Source organism: Typopeltis vanoorti, chromosome 3, assembly GCF_054136105.1.
Source record: "Typopeltis vanoorti isolate ZY-2024b chromosome 3, IOZ_Tvanoo_1.0, whole genome shotgun sequence".
NCBI classification, from domain to species: Eukaryota; Metazoa; Arthropoda; class Arachnida; order Uropygi; family Thelyphonidae; genus Typopeltis; species Typopeltis vanoorti.
Window position 1 is genome coordinate 89,261,382 of NC_143551.1, and position 18,480 is coordinate 89,279,861.

Below are 18,480 nucleotides of genomic sequence, written 5' to 3' on the forward strand. Positions count from 1 at the left end.
CAGAAAGCCAGTGAACTCTGAGGTCAACGACCACTTTAACAAATACAGTATCCTAATGTGCTGCTGAACTAAATCTCGCTAATAGAGAAGACGTCTCAATTTTTTGCTATTTCAGAAGAAATCTGTCTCGCTTTTACAACAAAGACTTGTACTGAAGTACAAATTGACTATTTCCTTTTGTATGAAGTTCCCCTCTTCTTGTGGCCAGTATAAAGACTACTTTATTATTTATCACTTAGTGAGAATGTCCCTAATAAAAAGTAATGAAATACTTTCCCTCATACCGAAGAATCTAAAATCGAACACTAACGAGCAGATGACGTAACATAGCCTCCTCTAGCAATTCTTAACCCACATCTCCTCCCTTCTCGCTGTAGTGGTCCGTTTCCACTAATAGGGACTTAGCGATTTCGCAGGCATTGAAAGGCATAACTTCGTATCTCATTTGAGTCTCGACTGCTCTACAAATCATCTCTGATTTTTCTATCCATAAAAATTGATTTTATACAGTCAAACTTTCATGTCCCAAACTCCAAATAGATTTCCTTTTCTTATTCAGAAAGTTCTTTTTATAGAACTAGAAAAGAGTAGAAATAAACTGAATTTCATCCACTTCTCAAAAACGCTAGCACTTTTAATATTCTTAATCCTATCCTTACTAATAGAGATCTCAGTAATTTATCTTTGTCCTTTCCATAGCTTAAATACTAGTTTCCAATTTCATGATCTGAACACTTGTTCCTGTCGAGTTACTAAAACAGTTCTGACAAGTCCTTAAAAAAAAAGTATATAAACATTTTCAATTGATAAGTAAACCATTGTAAATTGAGGGGATCAGTTTTTGTAATGAGTTTCGATAATATAAAGGAGATATACACACAATGTTTATCCCGAAGAATGTGTGTGTGGGGGGGGGGAGCCGACTTAATTCTGAGTTAGATAGATTTGGAGTTCTCCCCTTCATTCTGGGGTCGGGGGGGGTTCCTTAATACGAATAGACAGATCGGCTTTCTAGCATATACGGTTCACATCCATAATACACGATGCCTCATTGACTTGATGTCAATAAAGTTAACCACAGCGAGCTTTTAACCTTCTAAAACATCCAATATGAAGGAACATGACATTCTCAATTTTCACACTTACATCCTGTCAAAAAATGTGAATGCTGTAGTTAATAGATCAATGACGTAGCTATGAGTTTTCGGCCTACGCACCAACTAGACATCTGCATGTTGGTCTCAGTGAGAGCGTCCGATGAATTACCATTAGTTAGCGTTGTGCCTTCAGCACTTGCATTAGGCCAGTTAAGGTCTAGAGGCTCCACCTTTTGTGATGTTTTGCGATATGGGAGTACTCCAATAGATTTAATCTAGGTGAAGTTTTCCATTATCTTCATAAGCGCCTTTTTTTTCTTCTTACGATTTTAGGCCTATCCTTGAGCAGTTGCTCCTGAAGATTATGAACACTGAACATTTTTATAAAAGTATAATTAACTAAAAACAGCTAAATCCGTTAAGATCAATTATGAACTGTCACATACTTTAACTTGTATAGAAAGTGAATTACTCCAACGTGTTATCCCATTAATTTTGGCTCTTAAGAAAATACATCCCTTAAATTGCTCGCTTGGTTTAATTATATTCAACTAATATCTATTACTACCATGTACAGTATTTAGCTGTCGAACAATATCCAGCTTATATAATTATCAGGACATGTCGTTACTATGACAACGTTTGTTACATACTGTACATTTTCGGTTGTCGAACTAGTTTCTTTCGTGTCTCTAGTGGAGAGTTGCAGATTAATACCTGCAGAATACACACTATTACTGCTAACTTAGACTGGGTATCTGTCTAGTTTCTTGAACATTTCGTTGTTAATCATGTCTAAATGCAGAAGTACCTGAGTTTCACATGAACGCGAAAGTTTTTTCAATTGGTCATTCTAGGATTAATGATTAATTAATATAAATTAATATTTTCTGCAAAGATCGCTTTAGGTACAAAAAAGCAGTACTATCAAGACCGTTTATCTACACTTGTATAACATAGTGAAGAACTTTGGCAATCTCTGTGTAAATTCTGCACACGAGTCACATTTGGGAAAAAAAAAACATTACAGAAATCACTGGCTTGAAGCCAGACAAGACGGCTCGCTCTATCGTCTGTCTTACAGTTAACTGTTTCATTGAGGCAGAACAGCTGCTAATTATTGACAAGGTATTTTGCCTCTTCAATTATATAGTTTCTCTTTCGATTCAGCTCACGATATCCACAGCGCTGCATTTTTGACTTGTAACAATTAGTTACATGTTCACTACTAAGTTACATCTTGGAGAACAACTAATTGTTAAATATGTATTAGTAATTTACATATGAGAAAATATTTAATTATTAGTCATCGTAATACATTACATTTTTGACAAATAATGTTTTGAAAAACTATGGGGAAAAAGAAATGTGAATTTCCATTAGTTTTATTACAAACTTTATGACAAAACTATTAAGCAAATTAATCTGTCGTGAATGTTCTGTGGAATCGCCAATCGTCTCAAATTATCTTTTGTAAAGATCGAAGTTCTTGTTTAACTTCAGCGGTTATTGTTAACACAGTATGTCATTTATTTTAAGCCAGACTGATTTGTAGCTGCTTGTAGAAATTGAATTTGACATAATTTTAGCAGCTTTTTAAATTTTGTTTTTAGATTATTTGCAAAATACGTAAGCAGTCTAATAATTTTTAGAGACGTAAAGAATCAAAATGTATTATTGCACATCTTCTCTGCCAATTGGAATTTAATACCATTAGGAATATATACCTTATATTCCTAATGGTATTAAATTCCAATTGGCAGAGAAGATGTGCAATAATACATTTTGATTCTTTACGTATTCCGAATACCATTAGGAATATAAGGTATATATTCCTAATGGTATTAAATACATGAACTACATGAGAAGTGAACCTGCGGTTAACTCTCTTGGAGATATTGAAAAAACTGTAGTTGTAAAGAGGAATTGGAACCATAAGATTCAATGTTCCGAATATTGCACGATGGGTCTATTTACATCGTCTGATTTCTCTTCAGAAATGATACTATTCTTTTATCCAGTAATAATTTTTTATAATAAAAAAATATTCAAATATGTGATTGTAATTAAACATCAATGATGTTGAAAGTTAACAAAAATAGCCCTTGCATATAATCATTATTATGATTCCTCTATCGAGTCAAACGACTCAGCGAGAGAGCAGCCACACAACCTCATCTCCACTATTTAATTACTATCAACACACAATCCGCTTCCCGACGTCACTTATCATCCATTAGTAGTATTTTGGTTAATAGCGCGTGTTCTTTGACCGATTTAGCCGCATTGGATGAACAGTCAGTTTTCGGAGGAATATCCCTGCCATCTCCATATGAGATTGGCTAACTCGCCTTCAATTGGAAAAAATCCATATAAAATTTATCGTCATGACGAAAGTCGAACTAGGGTCTTTTCCAATCGAAGGGAGCATTGTTCCATTGATCTTCCATTTATTCCACGATTCGAGCACGCTCCAGTTAATTTTTGACGCATCGTTTCAAAAATGAGTTCTCAGGCCTTGAATTAATACACAATATTTTTTTCTTTCAAATTCATGTCTGTAGCATGCATGCTACAGACTGGTCATATAAACATAGTATTTACATGATCACCAATTACAGTCGTCTCGAATGCAATCTTTACTTTAAATCGAAATTTTTCATTGCGACATGTGTTTTATCAGCGAACTCAATATTTGATTCACTCATCTCTTAAATGACAGTTAATGAAATAAAATAAAAAAAATTACAGAATCACTTCGCTAAGCTTGTAGTATAAATAACGTAGCCAGTCATTCCAGATTAAGTGAGACAATGCTAAGTTTCATTCCTTTGTCACGTATTATCCAATTTGTCCAACATTTTCGGAATGAAGATCCCTTTAGAAGCCTAAACAAATCTCCACTTAAGACTGAGCGTATGTGTGACGTAATTATAGAATATATCACCGAGTTAGAGTCGATTGCATCACTCTTAATAGTTGTATATTTGCTGCGATCGCGAATAAATCTTCCCAGGTGAGTTTTGATGTCTGCAGTGAGTCCTAGGACTTATTGCAGACATTTTGATCCGAACGGTTTGCTTGTTGGTGATTGATGGGAAAAACCCGAGTTTCCAGGAGAAAGGAAAATCTTATCTCATAAGATTTGAACCTAGATTTCTTCCAACCAAAGTGCATTTTTCTCATTGTCCGTCCCGCTGCGTACTACTAAAGAGTTCATTCAATCATAATATCCTTTCTTCTTCCCATCTTTCACGGAGAAAGCGTGATTCCTAATAACAGTTTTGATGATACAAAACACTATCCTCCATCGTCTTAAATTACGTTAAGATCTATCCGGAATATTAACATTTTTCGCAAAAAATAAATGAAATGATTTCTATCAGATCAATACGGAACTTTATGGTTATGTTGTGTTATTCATTTTCTCTTGTGCGCGCGCACACACAAACTACTACAAAACAATTAAAAAAAAAACTGCAATGCTTTCTTAATATCTGTCCCTATTTACGTTGAAAAATTCGATTTTTGTAGATCTTTTTAAGCGTGCACCAACTTTGCAATACTAAAAATATATTTTATGGTCAATAAAGGAAACGTGAAGAACTTCGACTCCTTGATTGACGCAGTGACTGAAATTGATCTAATTCTATTTCTGTGCTGGTCATACGAAATTTCGTTCTCTCTAGAACTGGCGCATATAAAAGTGAGTTGACTACAATAATAATAATAATAATAAAAGTAGGAGCTTTCGAAAAGAAATTTTGGTTTCTGGACGCAGTTTCCTTCCCTAAATCGGTATATTTAAGGGTGCTCCAGAACGAGAATTTATCTCTTTCGAAGCTGCAAACTAAACGATGTATGTTTTAATGTTTACAAAAATCGCATTCCTTAGATGTAAGAATGTTATTTTAATGAAAGAAAATTTCATTTTATTTATTCGAAACAAACCTACAGCTCAACTTGTTCGTCATTCCAGAAGTCCCAAATAAGTAGAAAATACAATGAAACGAATATAATCGAATATACGATTTCACAGCAAAATTGAAGATTTCAAAAATTCTTTCATATGCATTGATGGAATGTTGCCCAAGCATAAGCTTGCTTTACTGGTGATTGGTTTTGTTAATTTATCAAAGCCAATACTAATGCGATTTTCTGATGCAGATTATTGTAAAAACGCATCGTTTGTTCTATTCTCGTTTTTCTCATGTTATAAGTCACTTTAATAGTAAAAAATGGTGTACTATAATTACACTAAGTTTTAAAATAGTATAAATTTTGAGAAAAATGCAAAGCGATACATAAAATCTAGCATTTTATTTTATCTTGTATATGCAGTACTTATTTTTGCAGTAGCGCATAAGATATTAACAAAGAAAGTATTTGCATATTTCGTTTAGTCCATTTAACTTTTTTATTTCGTTATTCCGCGAATTAATTTCAAGTTGAATTAATTATATTTCAAGTTGACCCTACAAGCTAGTCTATAAAATGATGTTTACGTTTCTCTGCCTGCACCAATGAAGGTATTATTTTCACACTTGCAGAATGTGAAAATAGCTTCTCGAGTATTGCATATGGCAGACTGACTTTCTGTGAGTAGTTGAACATGCATTCAGACCAGTAACATATGTAATATCATAAACGTTACTGGGGCGTGTGCATATTACAATGCTAGCAGCTCATAAGACTATTCGATTGAGATGAGGAGTGCAGCGGAAATGTCGCGGTCGATTTCTAAGTCTCCACTCACTTATTTTATTTATTTATTTTTCTCAAATGAGCAACAATCTACAAAACATTTGCCTGCAACGAATTTCTTATCATAGCTACCATTAGGAAATATTTCTGGACGTTTTATATAATGCGGAGCAGAATCGATTGCCTACATAATAATAGCCTACCGAGAGTGTTTTTACTTGACAACAAACGAGGTTACCGATTAGTTTCAACTTCGATGTGTACCATTCCGCATATGGTACATTTTTAAAATTACGAAATAATGTGATTTTATACTTTTGTGTCATAAAACTACTTTTATAATTAACTGCTATACGATGTGATTCACCCTGAAGAATTGTCTTTTAATCTCTAACTCAATTAACTAACCGTAGAACATGCATATGGGGTCTCATTTTCTACATTTCTAGTGAAATGTAGAAAATAGCTGTGCCGGGGGGGGGGGGGGAGAATTTTCTCAGATTTCTTATTGCTAAGGCTTTCAGCAAACGTAAATTATGTTTTTAATATAAATTAAATAACAATTTTACATAATTAGGCAGTTTTATTACATGCATAAATATATTAATATTTTTTTAAATAGTAAAGCGTGAAATTAATTTACATTTTTGTATAAAAATCAGTCCAACTTTTACAAATTTAAGTTAATAGCAGACGTAAACATAATTTCAGGCATTGATAGCACAGTTTCATCTTGTTCTAGACTGGTTCGCACTATATGTTATTTTTGATATTTATAGCATTACTTACTTATTCTTATCTCGTACTGATTGGACAAAACTCTTTTATTTGATAAAGGACACTTATCACTTGGATGAATTATGTCCGATTTACCATCTCAGCATGAAGGGATATCTCCATTTATGATTGCGCAAATTTAACTCGGGCAAGATTACAGTATCATTCAATGTTATGTAACAATTTCAAGGTTCAACAGAGTATTCGAAATTCATAAGTCCAATCGATATTAACATCTCTACCTTTTATTTGACTGGTATAAACGACTAGAAAAGTAGTGATTTCATTTAACATTAGTTTGGGGTTACTAACTTCACTCTAAAATTTAAGGAAAAAGATTTTTCTTATTTACTGAATGGGTTAATGCAATATGACTTGCTGAATTGCGAAATGTTTTTTTGTAGCATCTGTGAAATCTTACATAGACGGGATTTACAGTATTTTCGCTAAATAAAAATTCTCATTAGACAAATTCTGATATTGCGATCGAATATCTGTTTGGATAGCGACATATCTGTGACTAATAAAGAAGTTCGTTTCAGCTGATATCGAAGAAAGTTATCCATAACAGGACACTGAAGCTGATACAGACATGCGCACCTGTGCATATAAGTCAGGATGTATTGTACAACTTGATCGAGCATAGTTTTACCAGCATCATAAATCAGAATCTATAACTCGCTCCTATTACTTGCTAATTACGTTATTTATTTAGAGATTATCCGACCTTGAGAGTGGAGGGCTCCCCAACCAATAGGCTGGGGGAGGTTCGAATTCCACTACTGTCATGGATGTTTGCATATCCTTAGGTCGTAGATATCTTCGTCTGATATGAGATCAAAATCTTACTTATTTTTGGGGACTTCAAAAGTTTAGTTTCTAGAGCAGGATTTGTGGAGTATCTTACCTTAGCCATCTACGGTTCTAATTTACAGTCCATGATAGGTTTTTTCGAGCTTTCGTTGGTGGATTTTCACATAAAAATCCAGAAATAGTACCAAGTTTCACTGCCAGATTTTACATGCTAACATAGCACATAATAAAATAAGTGTTGTCTTTTTGAAGAATGATTCATAAAATAATAAAATGTCCACCGCAAAGGTTCCCAAACATTCTACCAAATGTCGATTTCCCTCTCGCCTTTTAATGATTAAAAAATATTAAATTTTTATAGTTATAATAAAAATTTAATATTTTTATTATAACTATAAAAATTTAATATTTTTATTATAACTATATACAATGCTAAAATAGCTTATGGACTTGCAATAGTTTTTTTTTGTTAAGTGCTATTTTATTTGTTTAACCCTACGGAGTAAATTTTTTGGGGGGCGGTGGGGAGAATACAAAATGCAAATATTATTTTTATTCTCGTACGTAGCGCAAATGTGGAAGTACTACAGTACATATCGCAAGTAATTTTAACCTCTTTATTTCAGAAAAAAAAAAAAAAATAGAAGTAATTCATCCTATTCTGGAGTTTCTATTGCACACAGTAATATTTAGCTGAATGAACACACAAATGCAACTTAATTTTTATTAAATCGAAAAGCCCTCACTTCTTCGTAAATATCGAGAGTAGGAAATGGGCGAGGTGTGCTTCAATTTGGGAACCTCTGTATAGAAGTTAAATTTCCGACTTTATTAATGACCTCTTTTATATTTATGCGTTTGATTATCTTCAACAGGGACTGCGGATATTTGGTCTGGAAGCTTCCGTCCTCCCCAAAGCACCTCCAGGTCATACAGTGATCCTATTTCATGGTTCCTCCTTTTATTCCTCATCTTGGCAAAATTTGGGTACGTTGCAACTGCTCGCTACATGGGGAAATCGAGCAATAGCTGCAGACCTGCCTGGTGAGTGTCCAGTCTGCATTTATTCGCCTTTATTTTTATAAATGCCTCTTACTTTTTTATAATTGCCAAGAAGGAAAACGTTTAAAAGATTTGTGACAATTTCCATGTTATTATGTGTACACACAGTTCGAGGAAAACTTCAAGCAATGTTTATTTTGGAATCGGGGGGAAACATTGCTAATTACGGCGTATTAAAATATATTTGTTTAATGTAATTATGTAAAGATGCTTGGTTCGCACGATGTAGCACAAATCGTTGCTTGCATTAAGTGGTAGTACTAATAGATATTTTATTTCAACCGAGATGGAGGGGTTTGAGGACCTTGTTAGGTGCCGCGGCCTATCTCCGAGTTTGATACACCATCGTCACTAAATATAATTTTTATCTTAGTATCTAATGTAATAGGTTGATCCGTCTTTTCACTAAACCACCAACACCCTCGCTGTGAATTTTATCTATGATTAAACAACAATAAAATAAAATAATAGTTATAAACAGTTTATAATTCACAGGCGAAATACCAAAACACAGATCCGAGCAGTGACGCCGTAAATAAACTGAGTGCACTAATATTGCCGCATCGGTAGCATCATGTCGCTGAAACCGTCGTATGAACGAATGAGACGTTGTATAAATGGCCATTGGTCGTAATTGAAAAGCGTCGTATGAGCGGAGCGTCGAAGGCGAAGCATTGTACGGCGAAGTATTAAAGTGTGCACTAATCGATATTCTGATGTCTGGTTTATTTTCCAACAATAATTTCATTCAACCAGGAATTTTTTTTGTTCGCTCACAGCAAGACAGTTACGGAAGTGTTATGGCATGCTGTGGTTTCTAGTTTGAAAAATTTTTCAAACATGAGGTGACGCAAGCGTGTATCCGATCCATTTCTAAATCGAATAAATTCACCTCTGTGTGTGTGTGTGTGTGTGTCAGCCATTGAACAGATTATCAGTTCTATACCGGAGTCCCTTACAGGAATTCACGAAATGACGTGGTTTCACGTGACCAAACATTTAACATTGGAACTAGCAGCCATTCAATCTAATGGCTGCTAGTTCCAGAGTGAGTACGAAGAGGATTTAGGTTTAATAAATTTGCTCCGCTGTTTCTTTTTTATAATTTGAATTCAATGTTGTATTAAGTAACCTCTATACATAAAATGCAAATATTTTTCAGTATTTGTTAATGCATCAATAATTTCAGGGTTTGGCAAGAGCACCAAAGAAACAGTGCGTCCTGATAAGAGGGCAGAATTTGTCGGTGAATTACTTTGGAAACTACGTATTGCACAGCCTGTGATTATAGCGCCTTCTGTGAGTGGACTTTTTGTTGGTCCGTTTGTAGCTACTTACCCTGACAAGGTGTCAGGCTTAGTAGCAGTATCAAGTTCCTTACCAAAAACAATAAAGCCAGCTACGTTTGAAAAAATCCAGGTAAGTTATGTCCGGCGCCTTTTATTTATTTATAGAAGAAATTCGTCTTATTTCATGAATACCGATAAAATATATTGAGAAATAAATTTGTCAGGAATTAGTTTGAATTCTTGACGAATTTATTTGTTTTTAAAAATGTTTTTAAAATAGTTGCTAATATTATAAAATTAGCAGTTTCAACTACGTGGAAATAGTTTAAATTTAGATAAATTTTTATTTTATTTTTTAGATCAGTACGGTGAATGGTCTAAAGCAGTATTTACGAAATTTTCAGTATCCTCGTACTCCTTTCAATATTTTGGAAATTTTGAAACAAAATAACCAATTTTGTTTCAAGCTTAATTTAGATTTGTTCGTTATTATAAAATTACAGAATAAACCCGCACTTATCTGCGACAATATGGTGACAAAAATATAAAAGTGAAAAAAAAAAGTATCTCCTAAGAACACGTACCATACTCTCGTCAACGCTTGTCTATGGGTGAGATAATCCAGAAACATTACTATGGAGACCGAACATGGAATATTTTCAAGCTACTTCTCTGCTCCAGTAAACATAAATTCCTGCAGCTGGATTCGAACCTATAGCCTGTTGATTTGTGAGCTGGTATACGTTACTTACGGCTGGCATCATTCACTTGAAAAAAAGGTTGAAACTTCCTTCAACAACGCCATTCTAAATTCTCTTCAAATTTTTGGAAATTACCGAACAGCGTGAGTGCTTTCGCCCACTCAATATTTTTACTTGAAATTGAGACGTTCTTCTGTTTTGACTTAAGGAAGTTCATGTGCATGAAGCTCGCAATAGTTGCATTCATCACCAACTGAAAATAATTTTGAAAGAGAGAAATAAAAACTTTAATTAGGAAGCTTTTCATCATACTAGTAGGATCCTATTTCCAATAAATAGGAAGTGGAAATGTTTTTGCCTATCGGAAACTGATTATCATATCACATAACAGATATACACTTAACAAATATAGCAGTCGCACTTTATTTGCTGTCATTCCTATCAATGCTCCATCGCTACCCATTCACATAATTCAAAGAATAAAATTTTTATTTTTTTGTGTTATGTGATTACCACCCACATAAGGTTATTAGTAAACCTATAGTACATTTGTATCCTGGGTGAGCTAAAGATTTTTTTTTTTTCATTTTTATATATTTTTGTAATTTTATTTATTTTTACTTAGTCCCGAAACCCTGCTCTAGAGGCCAAATATGGAAGTTTTCGAAGCCACGTCAATGATTATCTGTGTTATGAGGATTAAAAACGTCTAGTTTTATCCTCATGTGCGTTTTCTGGTTGCTTTGTTTTCTCTCTTCTATTCTTCATGTAATTGACTGCATAAAATACTTCAGCATTTAGCATAGCCGCTGCTAACTTAAGAAATATCTGAAGTACCATTATTGAAATACACGAACTAGAAGTTTTCGAATATTGCTCTTGAACATGACGTTTATCTATCATTTCAGACGAAGCCATACCGAAATAAGTTTAATATTGAATCCATTTTGGGATCTCATAGCAACCGACCAAGTAACCACAAATATCTAATTTCTGGTCGCATAATTATTCTTAATAAAGATCTATTATTAGTACTCTTATGTCTGAATTGGCAATCAAAGAGAGTCGCGTCAAAAATAGCGCAATACTTCTGCTGAAGTCTGAATTGAGCGTCTGCAATCGCCCGTTTAATTAAATGCTGTTCGGATTCTCGTGACAGAAGCATTTAGATGTTTTTGTAGGACAAGCAATGATAACACTCCAGCTTTCTAGACTTGCTTAATTGATACTTGCAACTACTAAATACAGTACTAATTATTGAAATGTCCCAGATCTTCAACTGACTGGGTGTTTCGGTTCCAGACATATATCAAACTCAAATAACATCTTGAGTGCAAGATTGGAATCTTGATTGTGATTAAGGCCGCAAGATCTACTTTGTCCCCCTGTTTTCCAATACGTTGGTTTTTTTCTGCTTTCTAGTGATTGGCAGCCTCTAGAGAATGCAAATAAGAACTCGCTTGCTAAGTTTAAGTGTTTTGCTAATACTTAATCTTCCACTGGTCAAAATGATAACTGTTCGTGTCAGTTTATAATAGAAATAAGCATAAAAGAACTGGAATTCTGTCATATTATCAGTCTTCCTCAACTCCATAACTTTATTTTTCATTGCATCGAGATTTGTTTATTTAATAATAATAAAACCCCTTTTCTACATCAAAAGGAAGAATGACAGAACTAACAGAGGAAATCCGTAGTTCGTGCTATTATAATAAGCTACTTTTGCAGTTTATCGGATTACAGTAGACATACTATCTTAGTTTTTGGCTTCCGCTTCGTGTTTATGGGTCATTGAAAGAGAAAGGTGACCCGCTAGATGTAACGTGCCGACTGAACCTACATGGATGACCTCATGATTGAACTGAGCAGTCCGGATTATGTCAGTCTATTATTCATTCTATACAAAGTCAAAATGCAAAGTTTCGTGACAGAATTTGAGAATATCCTGGGAAGTGCATGAATGGAAAGAATTGGATCCAAGCAATGGTGTCTTCTCGTGTGTACACACGGAAATATCGCTGAAGCAAAATTGTATCACACGCTTTGTCTCTCTCATGGAGGATATTTATATAAATAGCTGTGGTTGGTTGTTTTGAATTATGGCCGAAAACTGAGGCCAGGATATTGTCTATTAATTGTTTCTTTGTCCCATCTTTCATCATTGAAAGACGCAGTCATTTCAATGATGAAAAACCCTGCTACCTACATTTTTCTAAATGACGTCATATTCGATGCATAAATCTATTTGCTATGTTTTTAAACCTAACTGTTATTTTGAGATATGCATGCCTGTATATTATGCGTACACATTTTTCCTTTTTATCGATACCTAGATTATTATATATATAGATATCTCCCATAGTCCTTAAGTGATCGTTAGGTCACTCATGGCTAAGCCATTAATGGCTAATGGACGGTGAATTAAAACAGATGGCGCCCATCTCCTCTTCTGTCTTCATCTATATGTCCTATGGCTATATCCCGTATGTTCACGGATTCGTCCGGTTTGCTTGTTTGCGGGATGAAAAACTCCAGGATAAACGTGAACAGTAGGGGGGGGACCCTGCTGTCCACGCCCAAGACCGGCTAACTTGGCTATGGCTGAGGAAGACCTTTCAGCTCCTCACATCTCCGACGGGAATCGAACCTAGGACACTCGTTTCCCAGGCATATGGTTTCGAAGCGCACAGCCACTAGGCTAACCGCGCGGACACATATATATAAATTTGAGTTATATTGGAAGGTACATGAAGGTACTCTGAAATATTAATTTCGTAAATTAATATTTCGGAGCTTTTATTTTTGCGACGCTTAAATATAACGAGGAAAATAAAGATAAAGAATAATCCAAATATTTAAGATTTGAATGAAAAGGTTTTTAAATGTTGTGCTAAGTGGCATTACGATAAAAAGTTCACGTGATTGTTTTCGGTTCTATGAAAATTTATCGAGCAGAGTTAATCGAATGACAATTCTATCATAAAAATAATTGATCGAAAAGCAATTCTCTTGTAATTTTTGATGAAATTCATTCATCGAACGTTACTTTCTTGCTAATGGGGATTAACAGCGTAAAATCTCAGCTCGGTTTTAGTTCCACACAAGTTTTTTTTTTTTTTTTTTTTTTTTTAATAACAGATAGTCCGACCGGAACCAAATCTTTTTTAAAAGAGATTATGTGCCAAAATAATAATTAAAAAAAAAGGTAAAATTCCGTTCTGGATGGATAGAATTTATAATAAGTTAGTTTTTTTTTTTTTCCCCCTTGTGATTGTGACATCATGCAGAACTTGAATGCAGAGGTATATGAGGAATTGAATAAACTTGATGTAAATAAACAAGGCTGTAGGACTTGGTGTTATTTCACCACGTATATTTTGAGGGAATATTCCGGGGAGTTAACAGCTTTTGCATATCTTTTCAACACGAATCTTGCACTGAGAAAAGTTCGGAAAGAGGGTAAAATTGTTCCGATTCAAAAGGGAGGTGATAAGACTAGTGCTTTGAATTATAGGCCGGTCTGTGTCTGGAGTTGTGGTCAAAGCGTTAGAAAGGATAGTTAGGACCAGTGGCGCACCCATGGAAGGGGCCAAGGGGCCCTGGCCTCCCCCAAAGAAAAAGGGAATAAACACTAGGAAATTGTCCAAAAATATTTTTCTAATTAAAATTTATTTTTTTTATTTATGTTGTCTTCTATTTCTATACTACTTATGAATTAGCGGCCACATAAGGTGGGAATACCCCATAACTCTAGGGAATCTCGGCCACTGTGAACGCAAGGCGAACGAAGTAGTGCTCTTGCGGACCGAGCACTACTTCGTTTGCCCGAGCCGAACCAGAGGAATCACGGGTATCATGTATTGACGATCACTGCAGGTGTTCAGTCATAGGTCGTATGCAATGCAGTGTGCATTCTCAAATCGTCTACTCAACTCCCCCCCCCCCCAGATTAAACCTTGCGTGCGCTACTGGTTAGGACCATGATTTAGAATTGGGTTTATAACAGAAAACTACTCTTTGGTGACCAGCATGGGTTTGTAAAAGGAAGATCGTGTTTTAGCAATCTGATTAAAATCAAGTGGCAAATGCATTGGATAAAGGTGATGCAAAGTGGTATATTTGGATTTTGCAAAGGCTTTCGATAGCTTGCCATATGACAAGCTGGTAATTAAATTGGTTAGGACCATTGGTTAGGATGGGGCTAAAAAATAGATTAGTTCGCTGGATTGGAGATTGGGTGTCTGATAGGTATCAAACGAGTTGTCTGTGGAGGAGCGATATCACAGATGAGGAAAGTTACTAAGTGGTATACCCTAAGGGTCTGGTTTTAGTCCATTGCTGTTTAATTTGTATCTAAGTGATATTGGGAGAGGTCTAAATGGTGATATGCAGTTGTTTGCAGATTATGCAAAGTTGTGGAGAGAGCTATCAGGAGTATAGCGAATGCTGTCTTTGTAAGAGGACTTAAATATGCTGGCTGAATGGGTAGGTGAGTGGGAATATCAATCCAGTGTTGCGAAGTGTGAGGTTTGAAATTTGGGAAACAGACGGGGCGTAGAGTACATAATCGGTGGAAATATTTTGGAAGGGGTTGAGAAGATGAGAGATCTGTGAGTGATTGTGGACAAGGACCTAAAATTTAGGGGACATGCTAAAATTGTGAGGACAGCGCAACGGATAATGGGAATAATGCGGAGGGCACTGACTTGTAGAAGTAAGGATGTTATGGTTCCCTTGTATAAGGCTTAAATCAGGCTTCATATGGATTACTGTGCACAGATTTGGTCACCTGATTTTCAAAATTTATATATTGGAAAAGGTTCCGATTGATTAAGATGGTTTCTGGTTCTCTGGAATGTTGCGTATGAAGACAGATTGAGAAAATGCAATTTGCAGAAATTGGTTAATAGGAGGATTAAAGGGTATGATCGAGACATATAAGCTGTTATGAGGTTATTACCAGATTAATGTCTGGAGGTTTGCATAGAATGGATGAAGATAGGGAGAGAACAAGAGGCTATCCCTGGAAGCTGTATAAGGAGTGAGGTTTTTTGTATGGAGAGTGGCGAATGATTGCAATGCATTGCCCGAGAGTGTGGTGAGCCCCGAGACAATGAACATATTTAAAGAGCGCTATGAGAAACTGTAACAGTGGGACCTCCTGCAATGATTTTTTTTCACTCCATGGAGGGTTTTTTAATAGTAATAAATCAACGATGTAGACAACTTGTTCATGAAATTTAATACAAAATTTGAAGAAGTCCGGGAGTTATATATCAATTTTTTTTTATATATATATATCAATTTTTTTTTATATATATATATCAATTTTTATAAGTATTTCAAATATTACATCGGAATAAAATTACTGCATGATAATTTGCACATGACTGAATTGACAAAATGAATATGAGAGATGCTTACGCATTTTGTGAAACGTATATAATAAAGCATTAGTAAGTGCGTTGGATTAGAATGTAAGGATTCCATTTCCTGAGAGGTTGCCTGATTGACATTTTGTTGCCAGTGATGTAACCATCACTGGTTAATAATAAAGAATTTAGCAGATTACAAAATCTGAGATAAAGGATAACTGGGAAACACATGCTCATCCCTCGTCAACTTAATGAACACAATGTTTTAGGAACACTTTCTGCTACTAGAAAACAAAAGTGCTTTTTTCACAATTCTTTTCCAGTTTAGTATTCTTTAGTATTCGCAACATTTTAAATATATCGGCGATAAAATTTTGTACTTTATTTTATATGCCTGTTGAAGTATAGCTAAGTATTTTTGTTCTCATTTTTAATAACTTACTATTCTCTCATTCATTCTTTTTTTTTTCTCCCCACACTTGTTATAATTTATTACTCTGCCATAGCAGCAGGTTGAAGGATTATCCACCGCTTCTCAGAAATAAAAAAACACTTACCAGACGGCACTCCTTGTTTCGTTTTCAATTGCTTAGCAGTCGTTTGAAACAAAGGCTGATAGTGTTTTATGTCAAAATTAATTCGGTTTAACCACTCCTCAGAGCACATAATTTTTAATAATTAAATTTATAATTATTTTATAACCTGTTCACAAGGGGGATTTTTTCACTCTGAACCGGGTTTCTAGTGCAAAGCAATAGTAGAAATAAAACTTATAAGGACTGGCTTAAAGGGGCGAAGCAAGAATGCTTTTCATCTTCCCCGTTATCTGTACAGGACAGTGTAGGGATAAGGTGTTATTGAGCTATTAAAGCTCTGATCACTGCTTTAAGTGTCACATTAATTAGTAGTAACTTTATTTTCAAATATGGTGTTTTATTTATATGAAAAGAATGCCTAATTAATGCAGTATTTTCTTTTCAATCGGAGATGATCTTTTCAGATGCAACATTTTTTCATAAATATCATTTCATTTTTTTTTTCGAAACAAAGTGCAGCTTATGTTTTCGCTGTTTTTTTTACAAAATGAACATCAAAAATAATTATAAGAATAACATGATTGATTCTGCATGTTACGCAGAACAAATTATGTATAATCGTTATATCAAATAAACAAAGCTGTTATTTGTTTCATATAAATGCTTTCTATTATAGTTACTTTTTAATTTAATTCTCAGATCGATTCCTGTTTTCATATAATTTTTTTTTTTTTTTTTTTTAGTGAACTGTGCATTCGATTATTTGCAGTTTTTAATAATTGTGATCTTTGAATTGTAGGTTTCGATAACTTGTTTTTTCGGCGAATTGCTTTTTACATTAACTGTTGATAATTTTTATTTATTTTGGTAAATTCACTTTTTTGGTGAATTTTCTGAATGCCTTTAACTAATAAGTTCGGAAACTCTGGTTTTTCGTCCCTCAGAAGAGGCACATTGGCCCCGTGATCACGCACTGCTATAGTCAAAAATGCATACTTAATCCCTCATTAGGAGCTCAACCAGTCCTAAGGGGTGGTCGAAGATCGGGGGGGACCCCACACGAATAAAAAAAGAAAAAAGACTGCTTCCCAAATCTTGAAAGAATGGTTTTGGCACAATAGTTGCGGTTAGTTGTATTTGATAGCGAAACATCTCTTTAAATTAGATTAGCTAATATTGATTAGTGTTTATGTATGCCATCCCAAAATAAAATTCCCAATATTGACAATAGAAAAGCATCCTCTAATGTTGAGTACCACCGGTCGCAACTTACACACCATTTAACAGACCTTTTGCTATCCACACGATGAGGTTTAGATTCGTAACCTAGGTGATTGATGTTTGGGGGATTCCCCCTCCGCCTATTCCTCTTTGTCAAATTTTACATAACTTTTCTATGAGCACCATCCCCTATAATCACTCCGATTGCGCACTTCAAAAGACGGCATTTATTTTCTACTATATTCGGTGAAGTTTATTGTATATCTATAATTTAACGGTAGGGAGATATTAGCATATCGAAGCAGACCTTGACATCCTTAGAATGTTGGCAAACGTTTTTGGGAAGAGGATAAAACAAGTCACGGCAGTTGTTTTTTCGCAGTGAAAATATTAGGTTAGCGTGAAATGTGATTAGTATTAAGTTACGTAGTCTGCCGTGGCTTACGAAACAGTCGTTCGAAATATTACGTAAAGAAGAAATTGGTAGAAAGTCTTAATAAATTTAGTTGCGCTTGACAAAATGCACGTACAATAACACGAACAAGGTGGGACTAGCAAGTATTGAGTTACAAAACTTGTGTGGTTGTTGATTTACGGTCTATATTTAAAATATCCACTCTACTGCATTGCTGAACAGATAGTTAGGCTCATAAACTGCACTTCAAATACATACGAGAGCTGTTCCTGTGAAATACGCATTGTCATGGTTTCCTTATACTTAGGTAGTTAGTACTCGGTAATTAGACAGACGGAGGGACTTCGAAGCCTTAGTCTGGACCAGCGTTTGTAATGTATTAATTTAGCTGATTTTTTATCAATTAATAATTAATTAAACATAAACATCATTAAATTAATTTGTGCTGATTTTCATTGAAATATCCCATTCTGATCACCAAAAATTTATA

The 18,480-nt window shown here is 34.7% G+C and overlaps 1 protein-coding gene across 1 annotated transcript in view; it reads left to right on the forward strand.

Annotated features, from left to right (window-relative positions):
* Positions 1–18,480, forward strand: part of LOC150108368 (putative protein-lysine deacylase ABHD14B) — a 41,286-nt gene that overhangs the window by 19,390 nt on the left and 3,416 nt on the right. Inside the window, exons 2-3 of the mRNA XM_090415768.1 lie at positions 8,267–8,435; positions 9,643–9,872. Coding sequence (XP_090271894.1) covers positions 8,267–8,435; positions 9,643–9,872 — 399 coding nt within the window. The remainder of the gene's footprint in view (positions 1–8,266; positions 8,436–9,642; positions 9,873–18,480) is intronic.